The 12,735-nt window shown below is 42.6% G+C and overlaps 1 protein-coding gene across 1 annotated transcript in view; it reads left to right on the top strand.

Moving 5' to 3' along the window:
- Positions 1 to 12,466, top strand: part of LG05H7orf78 (linkage group 05 C7orf78 homolog) — a 44,360-nt gene extending 31,894 nt beyond the window's left edge. The window contains exons 4-6 of the mRNA XM_073632652.1: positions 6,644 to 6,786; positions 8,304 to 8,381; positions 11,866 to 12,466. Coding sequence (XP_073488753.1) covers positions 6,644 to 6,786; positions 8,304 to 8,381; positions 11,866 to 11,919 — 275 coding nt within the window. The 3' untranslated portion in view covers positions 11,920 to 12,466. The remainder of the gene's footprint in view (positions 1 to 6,643; positions 6,787 to 8,303; positions 8,382 to 11,865) is intronic.
- The last annotated feature ends 269 nt before the right edge of the window (positions 12,467 to 12,735 follow it).

Genomic DNA, 12,735 nt, shown 5'->3' with positions numbered 1-12,735 from the left:
GATCTTTGCAGGCAGGGACCGCGGACACCTATGGTGTAGCAAAAATGGCAGTCCTAGTGCTAGCTGTCCCATGTGGCTACGGATCCCAGTACCACCTCTTCAGGCCCTGCCAGCCCTCCTGGCTGCAGCTGCCTCTTTCCACTGCCCGTGCCACCACAGTCCTCTCTACTGGCTCTGCACCCATCCCAGACTGCAATCTCCCAGTCCTCTCAGGCGTGCCTCCCCAGTCCTTCCCGACTGTGTGTCACTCACCAGCCCTCTTGGCTGCAACCTGTTGTTCCTCCTTGAGACTTGCCTGGCAGTGTTCTCCTTCTGTCCCCTCCTTGCTCTTGTACCTTCTGTCCAGGCCACCTCCGTTGGTTGTAGGAAGGTCCCGTCCGCACCCAAGACCAGGTCCAAGGACACCTTTTTTGACTGGGGAGCTCCCTCAAAGGCCACTCCATCTCCAGCTTCCACCCTGACAACAACCTCTCCAGCTGGGCTGACCCAGAGTATTTGAGGAGGCCTGCCCCCTGCCAATCCAAGTTGGGGATTGGTCAGGGCCCTCAGAATACTCCAGACAGCTCTACCTCACCTCTCCTCCTATCTTTCCAGAAGGTTCCAGCACCTTCTGGAAATAAGTGGGAGGTCTCAGTGATGCTGCCTGTAAGTCATCCAGCTCTCCCTGGATTTCTGCCAACCCAGGAAACAAACAAGCAGGTCTGGCTGCCAACTCTCACACCTAGAGGGTGCTACACTTAAAATAATAATAATAATTAAAATATGTATATATCATATTGCATCTATTCTGCACATATTCTGCAAGTGCATGGCAACTAGCAGCTTGCAGTTAAAACAGTTATAATTTTTAAGATTTTTATAATCTTCTATAGAAGGCTGGAATCATAAAACAATTTTTCATTAACAGTTTATAACATGATTATTGAATGGAATTTAAACTATTCACATCTCCACCAATTTTTTTATGACTGGGTTATTTATTTAATCCTTTGGGCTAGCCTTGAAGATCTTTTGAAATGGGAAACGTGCAGCAAACAGCTTTAAAGGGGTTGTAAAGGTATAAATTTTTTCACCTTAATGCATTCTATGCATTAAGGTGAAAAAACTTTTGATAATACCGCCGCCCCCAGCCCCCCCGTTTTACTTACCTTAACAGCTAAACAGCTTTATACTTGGTGGATTATAATCAATGGCAGCCCGTCTATTAGGGGCGCCATCCTCCTATCCATGCATCTAGCCCCCTGATCTACATGCAAGGGTGTCAGACGCATGGATTCCAAGGGGGGGGGCAGAGGCTCTAATAGGCTTCAAAAAAGGGTGGGTTTGGGGCGCAGAGCACTAAGCCCGAAGCCCACCCAGTTGTGTGACAATAGCGAATTCATTTTTGATATTGTAACACTGATTCTCTTCCTGGAAAATCAGGAAGCGGGTCATGAGACCCGTCACCCGATTGGATCTCCTTTTGGCCAATCTGATTGACCGCCAGGAGGAGGAGGGGGGAGAAGATGCAGGGGAACCGAGACAGCAGCCGCCCACAGCCCGGAGAGAAGCCTCCCGGAGCGCTGCCCGCGAGATGGGGTAAGTGCAGGGCCCTTACTGACTGACTGACCGATGAGGGTAGGCTGCCGACCTGTGCCGGGTCACGGGGGGGGCTTCTGTGCTGTCCGTGACCCTACCGGGGGGGGTTGTTGGGTGGCGACTCAGGTGGATTGTTTGCCGCCACCCCCAAAAAAATCCACCAGCTGCCATTGATTATAATCATATTAGTTTAGCAGCAAAATAGAAGAGAACATTTTATTAAAATCAGGATCCATTTGAAAAATTACAAATTAAAACATCACCTTCCATAAAGTAAGTGCAGTAGGAGAAAAGCTCGTCTAGCCCGCTTTATGAGGTACTGGATGTTCCTGTGTAAATCCCCTCTATACAATAAGTGGCACGGCTGAACCTAGATTTCCCCAAAATGACATTCTAAAGAGGAGAGCTGATTGCTTGCAGGATCTTAAAGGGGCAGTCTACCCAAAACTGATATTTCCATTTTTTGGTATATGCTACAGAGTCAGCCTGTTTCTGTTTAACTGGAAATAGTATTATTGTATGGTTGTTACTATTGTAACATTTTAAACTGATAATCTATCTAACTATGTATTTTTTGTAAGAAATCTTTATTTTACGAACATTTAATTACTTAAAGTGGACCTTCAGCCATTTTTTCAACTTTTCATCTATTAAATCTTCTGCTCATGTAGTTTTAACAGTCAATAAATACCTTATACAGCCCACTTCCTGTTTCTTGTCTGGTCATTAGACATGTGTGATTAGTTTCGTAGGAATTTCTGGAAATTAGTGCATTCGTGAGGATCCGAAATACGAATTTTTATGCATACTAATTTTGTACGGAATACGATAAATTTATCATAACGAACTTTCGTTATTGTTACGAAAAGTTAACGAACCTAAAAGTTAAAAACCCAGGAAGTCGGCACAGCACGGGGATGGTGGGAGCCCCTCATAATGATTAATTTATCATAACGAACTTTCGTTATTGTTACGAAAAGTTTACGAACCTAACGAAAATTCATATTTCGTACGAATCCGAATTGAATTTCGGACACGAATTACGAATTAATTTTAATACGAAATGTAACGAAACATAACGAAACAAATTTATTGACGGCGCACATGTCTACTGGTCATTAGCCTAGGCTTATGACAACATGCACAGCTTTCTCTCTCACTCTCATGAGAGTTTGCCGTGGGGGGGGGGGTGAGTCATAAGAGGGCAATGAGAGCTGCAGGGATGCAGAGCTGGAGGTGTGCCTCTGTGTGTCTGTGTAAATCCAGGAAGTGAACAGGCAGCAGCTTCAGCTGCCCACAATTAAAATGGATGCAGCCAGACTCAGTGGAGGGAGATTTCTGCAGCATATTTGGCAAGTACAGAATCGCAGTGGTTGGAGGGAAGCTTCAGAATGGCAAAGATGTTTTATTACAAATTATGTGAGCAGACTGCAGTTTCTCTTTAACCCTCAGGCCAATTCTGACATTTCTGTCATACATGTAAAAATCTGATTTTTTTTTTTTGATTGTAAATCACCGTATTTATCGGCATATAACAGGCACCCCAATTTAAGAGGGAAGTTTCAGGAAAAAAAACTTAAAAAAATAAAATAAACTACTTTGAAGCAAAATAATGGTCAGTGTGCATCAATGCAGCCTGATTAGTGCCCATCTGCAGCTTTAGTGCAGCCTGATCTGTGCCCATCTGCAGTCTAATCAGTGCCCATCTGCAGTCTAATCAGTGCCCACCTGCAGCATTGCTCAGTGTCCATCTGCAGCCTTGCCAAAATATAGGCTGCCACCAAGGGGAAGGAGGGGACGATCGCTGCCGAAATAGAGCCGGTGTCCTATCGTATTCTGTCCGCTATCGGATAATGTCCGCTCTCTACTGCGCAAGCGCAGCTGGCCCATCGCATAGTGTCCGCTCTCTACTGCGCAAGCGCAGCGGGACACTCCAAAAATAGCCGAAATTAAACAGCTGAGCTGGGCACAGCTTAGCGCATGCGCACTTTAAACCATATTATGTCACATGCCCCCGCACCGCACGCTCACGAGGCCGTTGCGTGCTTAAAAAAAGTGCATGTTTAAGGGCGCTTACATTAATGTTTACGGGCGGATACTTCTATAATAAGGCCGCTAATAAGGGTGGATACTTGTATAATAAGGGCATGTTTAAGAGCGGATACTTGTATAATAAGGGCATGTTTAAGGGCGGATACTTGTATAATAAGGGCATCGGGAGCGTGCGGGAGCCTGTGACTGAATGTAACGGGCATTGCGCAGGCGCCGTTTAGACTTGTTCCTCAGCTGTTCTTCTTCGGAGACTTTCGGCGTCTCCTTTGTCCTCCTTACTGCGCAAGCGCGGCGCCTGCGCAGTACGGAGCGGACACTATTTGATGGGGGGACAGTTTTCGTCAGAACACCGGATCTCCTGTGTACTCGGCTCAGCATCACGCCCAGTCCCGCCCCTTGGCCGGGATCCTATGATGGACATAACACCGGTACTTAAAATTCCCAAGCATTATATATATATATTTTTAAGCAGAGACCCTGGAGAAGAAAAATTGTAACACGATAGCTGCCTAGCGTTTTTTTTAGGGGAAAAAATACACTTTAATTAATTTTAGTACAAACAAACAGAATATAATACCCATTTTTTGGTATAACATAAAAAATTATGTTAGGCCAAGTAAAAAGGTACCAAACAAGTCTTGCTTTAAAATTGTGCACACTCGTAGAACAATGACAAACTACGGTACATTGAATGATCTCTCAGAGAAGGAGGAACAATGTCAGTGCACAGAATACTGCTGGTCAGACTGGTCCTGGGCACTCCGATCAGACGGAGCCCAAGAAATGCAACGGGAGGGGGACCCTATTCCACCACCTGTAAAAGTGATCCATCAGCTGTATAGCCACTCAGATTGCTTTTACTAAAACGAGAAATGTCTGATGTAGCCTCAACCAGGCCATAGATAAGGGGGTACCACCTGTCCTCCTGTATGGGACCCAGGCCAGCAGGGGGGCCCAGGCTGAAGGGTGAATCGGATGTGGGCAGGGAGGGTGATTGATGTGGTGGGAACAATTAGTGGACCCTATCCCCTGTATGTTTCTCTCTGCAGCAGCTGAAAGCTGGCTTCTTCTCCTCTCCCTCCCGTTGCCTTTCAGTTACTACAAAGAGAGCCATACAAAAGATCAGTTCCAGTAATTGTCCCCCTCCCACACCGATCACCCTCCGTGTGCACCATATGTTTCCCCCTGCTGCCCAGGTCCCCCTGTGTGCCCCCCTTACATGTGCAGTGCTGCCGGGTTCCCTCCCCCTTCCCACCGGCAACTACAAGCACACAATAGGATCCTTCAAGATTGAGAGTGGGGAAAGGGTCCGGTAAATATGTCATATCTACCAGCCCCTTCCTTTCCTGAATGAACTCAATTAGTGATCGGTACATAACTGAAGCATTGGCTGTATGGGGCCCTGTGCCAGGTTGTCTGTATGGGGCCCTGTGCCAGGTTGTCTGTATGGGGCCCCGTGTCAGGTTGTCTGTTTCTAACAGCAGCCCTGGCCTCAACCATGATCCTGGTATAACCACCCCAATACAAGGCTATATATATATACACACGTACAGAGGTATTGAGGTAGTTAATAAAGAGTCATTGACTCTTTACTAAAAAAGAAAAAACAATCCTAATTTTTTTTCCTTTTTTTAAAGTTTCTTTTGTAAGTGTTCCTCTTTTTTTTCTATTTCTTTGCTGTGTACTTTCTTACTTATTTTCTGTAAAATGAAAAATAAAAAAATAGGAGGGGATTTTTTTGGGCGGAAAAGAACAAGTCCAGGATTTACAGTATAGACCCTTAGGAGCCATTTAAAGCCCATTGCACCCTTAAATCCATCCTCATTTCAGCTTTCCCATATCTAACAGATTTGACCTAAATGATAAAATTTTGCCAAAATTTCCTCATTTTCACCAAAATTTTAGGGAAAGAAAAAAGAAACAATATTACTCCTCCACAATCATTAGTTTTCCATTTTGGTCTTCAGACTGGATGGTGCTCTGAGTAATGTCTTCCCTGTTAATTGTCCCAACCACTCATTGGGCTCTTTGGAATCAGGCCATTATTTGAAGTATAGGTTGGTCATCATTTCATGGAAATCTCAGATTCAGATTCACAATACTTTAATAATCCCAAGGGAAATTAGGATACAGTTACTGTACTTTCAAAGAAGACACAAAATTACAATGACAAATGGAATAAAGACATAATAACAAACAATAAAATCTTGTACTATCCCAAGCAATACCCATATAGAAGTGGTGATTTGGGTCCTGCTAAGGGAGGCACTCCTTGGAGTTTCCCTGGGGGGTTGGCAGGGTGGCTTTTCGAGACAGCAATGATTTTGGCTGTGTTTACTATGATCACTTGGGTCTCTTACAGATTCTCATTCCCCTGAGGAAGAAATATAGTCTATTTGAAACGCGTTGGGAATGAAGAGAATTGTATCCAACATGCTCTGAACATTATTATGGCCTGATATATTGTTTTTAATTTCATCTATGATTTTTTTTCCATGTTTCCAATAAATGACATTTTATAGATTTACATGTGTGTATAAGCAGAATGCCTAAAAAGTTCCATTGAAACATACACTATATTGTTAAAAGTATTGGGACGCCTGCCTTTACATGCAAATGAACTTTAATGGCATCCCAGTCTTAGTCCGTAGGGTTCAATATTGAGTTGCCTGACCTCACAAATGCACTTCTGGAAGAATGGTCAAACATTCCTATAGACACACTAATAAACCTTGTGGACGGCCTTCCCAGAAGAGTTGAAGCTGTTATAGCCGCAAACGGTGGGCCAACTCAATATCGAACCCTATGGACTAAGACTGGGATGCTATTAAACTTTATGTACATGTAAAGGCAGGCGTCACAATACTTTTGACAATATAGTGTAGTAAGGTATATTCGTAGTAGTTACTGTAGAGAGGCATTGTAAGTAGCTAAAGCTTTACTTTACTATGCATTGTAGTTTTTCTTTTGCTTTTTTCCATGCTTACATACAATATTGCTGTCCTTATTCTAGCATATGAGCTTCCACCGTTAGAAGAAAGAAAGAAGAGAGGCAAAGTGAAGCATTTTGAGTTACATAAGCCTGCAGAGCCTTCATGGGATTCACAACTCATTTTACCGAAACGTCCCTGGCCACCAAAATCTGCCTCCTATACGGTTAGTGTATATTATTTTTATTTGTATTATTATTTTATTTCCAGGCATGAAGAAGGAGTCTCGGCCATTCAGGATTTCATCCATCCTGCGCTGTGGACATGAACTGTACTGCTTACTGGTCTGTACCTGGAGGTGCTGCGTGGCAGGGGTTCCCTGGATTACACGGCTGTGTGAACAAAATCACAAATATTAACATATTAACATCAAATGAAACAAGCGAAACTCTTTTTTGTTATCGACAGATTCATGTACTGTACATGTACCTTTGCTGAGCATCTTGAGTGCCTCTTGAATCCTAAATCTCAGGAAAGCTGTATTTTACACAGTTTAAAATTTTGCTAGCCTGGCCCCTCTCACCTCCTACAAGTTCATGGCCATTCACAGCCAGCAGCAGATACAGACCAGACAGGGGGCATTCTGACATCAATTAGTCGTCACCCTTCCCATGGAAGTGCTATAAGTAGGAGGTATGCATAGTTCACTTTAAAGTGGTTGTAAACCTCAGGCATGAAATATGAACAAAGCATATACTTCTATAGTGTGCATTTGTCTCATTCCAGAGCACTAAGTGTCATTTCTGTCTGCTGCCTCCTTCCTCTTCTATCAGCGAGAATCACTTCTGACAAAGTTTTCCTGACACCAAGAGAAAAAAGGTGACTGGGGAGAGACCTCCAGCTGATTGATAGCCTCAGCTCTGTTCCTGTGTGCTGTGTGAAAGGGGGTGTGTCCCTTCCATCCAATCAGCTCTCAGAGCTTTCCTCATTGAGCTCAGTAGAGTGTAACTTCAGCTCTCCACCCCCTTTTTTTTCTGGCAGCTCAGGCAAGCTATATAAATTCTGAACTTTGAAGGGATGGAGAGAAGAAAAGACTGCGGATAAACAGGTACAACTTAAAAAGGAGGATTTGTTTAATCTCTGTGTATCACCTGAGGCCAGTCACTTCACTGGGTATATGTAATGCCGCGTACACACGAGCGGAATTTCTGACAGAAAGAGTCCGATGGGAGCTTCTCATCGTATATTCCGACACCGTGTGTATCCCCCATCGGATTTTTCTGACGAAAATTCAGACGGACTCAGACGCACCAAAAACTACGCATGCTCTGAAGCAAGTACGAGACGGAAGCTATTGGCTACTGGCTATTGAACTTCCTTTTTATAGTCCCGTCGTACGTGTGGTACGTCACCGCGTTCTGGACGATTGGAATTTGGCGTGACCGTGTGTATGCAAGACAGCTTGAGCGGAGTTCCGTCTGAACTTCCGTCGTAAAAACCTTCAGAGTTTATTCTGACGGCAAAACCGGTTGTGTGTACAGGGCATAAGGGTTTTCAACCACTTTAAGAAGAAATTGCTGCATAATGCTCCTCTGCAATGGTGGCTTTTGATGAAGTCTCAATAACCAATAAGAAGCAATTGGAGGCTGAAAGGGGTTGGCCAGCTCTCGATTTTCTTATAAAGGTAGATTTACCTATTGAATGCAGCAGATCTTTAATGTCCTAATAATATGTTGTGTTTAGAGACATAGACGACAGCGGGGTGTCTATAGCGCATTTATGGATCGAGTTGAAGAAAAGTTCACTGCCAGTAACCAGGAGGTAAGTGGTCTACATTATATCTATAGGGAGACAGCTGATGAGGGAGCAAGGGGTTGTTCTAAGCATCCCCCCTATAAAGGTCCAGGGCTGCTGAAGAAAATAAAGTTCTAGAATGATCTGGCAGGCCAGGCAAAAAAAAGGCATTTCATAACCCTTTACCATCTCAGCACTAGAGGTAAAAAAAAAGAAGATGTTCCTAAGCCAAAAAATTCCATTTTCTGCACCACCGGGACTTACAGGAGCATGCCTTTGGTAGACACGAGTTGGATAGTAAATTTGCTCTCACTTTTTCTCTCACTTTTTCTCTCACTCATGGTTAGTGTTTGGCTGAAGTAATTTATTATCAATCAACTGTCTTTATTCTTTTTAGACCATAATTGCAACAGAAACTACCCAAATGACCCTGATCAAAAGTTTACATACCCTGGTGATTTTGGCCTGATAACACGCACACAAGTTGACACAAAGGGGTTTGAAGGGTTATTAAAGGTAACCATCCTCACCTGTGATCTGTTTGCTTGTAATTGGTGTGTGTATAAAAGATAAAGGAGTCAGGAGTTTGTGGACTCCTGACAGACCCTTACATCCTTCATCCAGTGCTACACTGACGTTTCTGGATTCAGAATCATGGGGAAAGCAAAAGAATTGTCAAAGGATCTGCGGGAAAAGGTAGTTGAACTGTATAAAACAAAAAAGAGATATAAAAAGATATCCAAGGAATTGAGAATGCCAATCAGCAGTGTTCAAACTAATTAGGAAGTGGAAAATGAGGGGTTCTTTTGAAACCAAACCACGGTCAGGTAGCCTAACTAAAATTTCAGCCACAGCTGCCAGGAAAATTGTTCATGATGCAAAGAAAAACCCTCAATCAACTTCAAGTGAAATGCAGGACTCTCTGAAAACATGTGGTGTGGTTTCAAGATGTACAATAAGGAGGCACTTGAAGAAAGATGGGCTGCATGGTCGAGCCCCCAGGAGAAAACCATTACTATATAAATGCCACAAAGTATCCCACTTATAATACGCCAAACAGCACAGAGACAAGCCTCAAACCTTCTGACACAAAGTCATTTGGAGTGATGAGACCAAAATTGAGCTTTTTGGCCACAACCATAAACGCTACATTTGGAGAAGAGTCAACAAGCCCTATGATGAAGGGTACACCATTCCTACTGTGAAACACGGAGGTGGATCACTGATATTTTGGGAATGTGTGGGCTACAAAGGGTACAGGAAATTTGGTCAAAATTGATGGCAAGATGAATGCCGTATGTTATCAAAAAATACTGGAGGAACATTTGCATTCATCAGCCAGGAAGCTGCGCATGGGACGTACTTGGACATTCCAACATGACAATGATCCAAAACACAAGGCCAAGTTGACCTGTTTTTGGCTACAGCAGAATAAAGTGAAGGTTCTGGAGTGGCCATCTCAGTCTCCTGACCTCAATATCATTGAGCCACTCTGGGGAGATCTCAAACTTGCAGTTCATGCAAGAAAGCGAAAGATAAAGCGCCTCATCCACAAATACCACAAAAGACTTCACGCTGTCATTGATGTTAAAGGGGGCAATACACGGTATTAAGAACTGGGGTATGTAAACTTTTGATCAGTGTCATTTGGGTAGTTTCTGTTGCTATTATGATTTTAAAAGAGTAAACACACTTAATTGATAATAAATGGCTTCAGCCAAACACTAACTATGAGTGAAAGAAAAGTTTTTGTGTTATCATTCATATTCTCTGAAAAATGGCCAAGAAATCATCAATTCTGTCAGGGTATATAAACTTATGAGCACAACTGTAATTGCATTATTTACCCTCCTGTGTGAATATTTATTTTCATTCAGTCGTAATAGTAAACTAGAAAAAAGGTGGTATCAAAGCACTTTGCCATTCACTTTGGAAAACAGGCTCTTAATCGAAGACTATCATTTCTACCCAACAAACCCTAGCTCACAATAAACCAAGGACAGATTTACTGCAAAATGTTACTATGTGACAAATTATACCAGTCATCTCTAGCCTTTGATTTGCCTTTTCACCAGGATGTTCTTAAAAAAGCAGTAACACATCAATTCATTTATGTGTACAAAATCAAATGTCCCCAGTCTTGAAGGAGCAGTGGTTGCATTGTGAACCTCAAACACAACATGAATAGACTACATCCAAAAACATTTTTTGAGTGGCCTGAAGCAGAGTTCAAGGTCTTCACTGGCTTTTCAGCTGGACTACTGTACTTGTCACTGCCATTGGAATAATATATACTCACAGTCTGGTGACACAAGCAGTTCAACTGGAATCCAGTGAACACCAGGCAGGTGTTTAAACTAGCCCAACCAAGAAATCAATTTAGGGGATTTCTTCAGAACTTTTCTAGGGAGTTCACATACACAAAGTCAGCTCCATAAAGGCAGATTTTGATGAGTTTGCTGTGGAAGAACTCCGATATCCTGCAGAAAGCCCTGAATTCAACCCTACGGAATACCTTTAGGATGAATTGGAATGATGATTGTGAGCCAGGCCTTCTCAACCAATATCAGTACCGAGCCTCACAAATGTTCTTTCTGCTGAATGGTCACAAATTTCCATGGAGACACTACAGGTTCTTGTGGAAAACCTTCCCAGAACAGTGGAAGCTGTTGCATCTACAAAGGAGGGGTTTGTAAATTTATACCCGTAGTTTTGGAATCCAGCAAGCAAAAGTGATGGTCAGACATCCACAAAGTTTAGATGCTTAACTTTATCTAAGGAATCCTAGAACTTCCAGATTAGTTTAGATCAGACTTTCTCAGCCTTTTCAATACAGAGGAACCCTTGAATTAGCTTTTCATGCTCAGGGAACTCCTGCTAAAAATGACTATATCTACAACTCATGATAGTTTAGTCTGATGGTCAGTGGGAAGAATGCTCCTTACACTTGTGGTCCTTGGGAAGAATTACCCCTTTACAGATAGCTAAAAAGATCAATGGTGTCAATGTAAACTAAACTGCTCATTGCTCAAGGAACCCCTAGCAACCCCTGGAGGAACTCTGGTTAAGAAACCCTGGTTTAGACAATATAGGACCTTGTTTTTTGTGATTAGTTCATAAGATACATTTTTGTTGTTGCTTATAACACATATTCTCAATGCATGTTGGAGAAATAAAGAGATCAGTACTGAAAAGGGATTCAAAAGTAACCTTGAATATAACCAGCCTATACTTGCATGTGGTGGACATTTGTTGAGCCCAACGGAATAGTATGCCTACTGCAGTGTCCCTCCGTGTTCTGTAACTCAGGACTTTGAGACAAGCAGCCCATATGGATTCATTCAAACCCCATTTCTCATGCCTCTAACCAGGCTTGCCAGATGAGCCATTAAAACGTAAACTTTGGCTGCCACAACCTACACAAAAACGTTCTCTTTTAGATACTGTACTGTTAGATACTCAATGCGTTCCCTACAGCTTTTCAAATTAACAATAACTTTTTTGTTTTCAGAATTTTTCATTAAGCCCAGTGAGAGTTGGTCCAAGACTAAAGGAAGTTTCCTGAAGTGACAGAACATAATACTTCATCTCTGTACAGTCCATGGGTAACGAAGCACTGGATCCATAGAATACAATTTATACAAGGAGATCTTCGATTATATGGATGGACAGGACTTTGGTGCTGGTCCACTTAAATCATTTTTTTGGAACCTTATATTGAAGTGAGAACCCTTTGCCTGATTATGTGTTGGTGGTCAATGACTCAAATGACCTTATAATAAGGATAAGAGAATAGTCCAATGAATTTAGAGCGTAAAATAAAGCTGTGATTACTTAGGATACCCAATTATGTGCAGCAAAACATAAAGTGTAACTGCACCTTTATGTTCACCTGTTTCTGATCCAACAAGACATTGACTGTGTGGCCACACCCTCTAACACTGACCACCTTAATGCACTTTATGGGCTTCCTTAATGCAACGCATGTTACTACACAATAGGGGTTATTCACGAAAGGCAAATCCACTTTGCACTGAAAGTGCACTTGGAACCGCAGTCGCTCTAAATCTAAAGCCCCATACACACTATCAGATTTTCTGCTGATTTTTGTCTTCAGATTTACCAAAACCATGTAGTGCAAGGGCCTGCCTGATTGCATACAAATTGAAACTCCTAAGGTTTGACCTCATATTATATGGTTTTGGTAAATCTGAAGGAAAAATCAGCAGAAAATCTGATAGTGTGTATGGGGCTTTAGGGGTAGATCTGAAATGAGTGGAAGCTCTGCTGATTTTATTATCCAATCATGTGCAAGCTAAAATGCTGTTTTTTATTTTCCTTGCGTGTCCCCCTCGGATCTACAGCGACTTTACTTCCAAGT

Source organism: Aquarana catesbeiana, linkage group LG05 (assembly GCF_042186555.1).
Source record: "Aquarana catesbeiana isolate 2022-GZ linkage group LG05, ASM4218655v1, whole genome shotgun sequence".
Classification (NCBI taxonomy): Eukaryota; Metazoa; Chordata; class Amphibia; order Anura; family Ranidae; genus Aquarana; species Aquarana catesbeiana.
The sequence above is the reverse complement of the archived record's forward strand: the minus strand, read 5'-3'. Positions and strand labels throughout refer to the sequence as shown.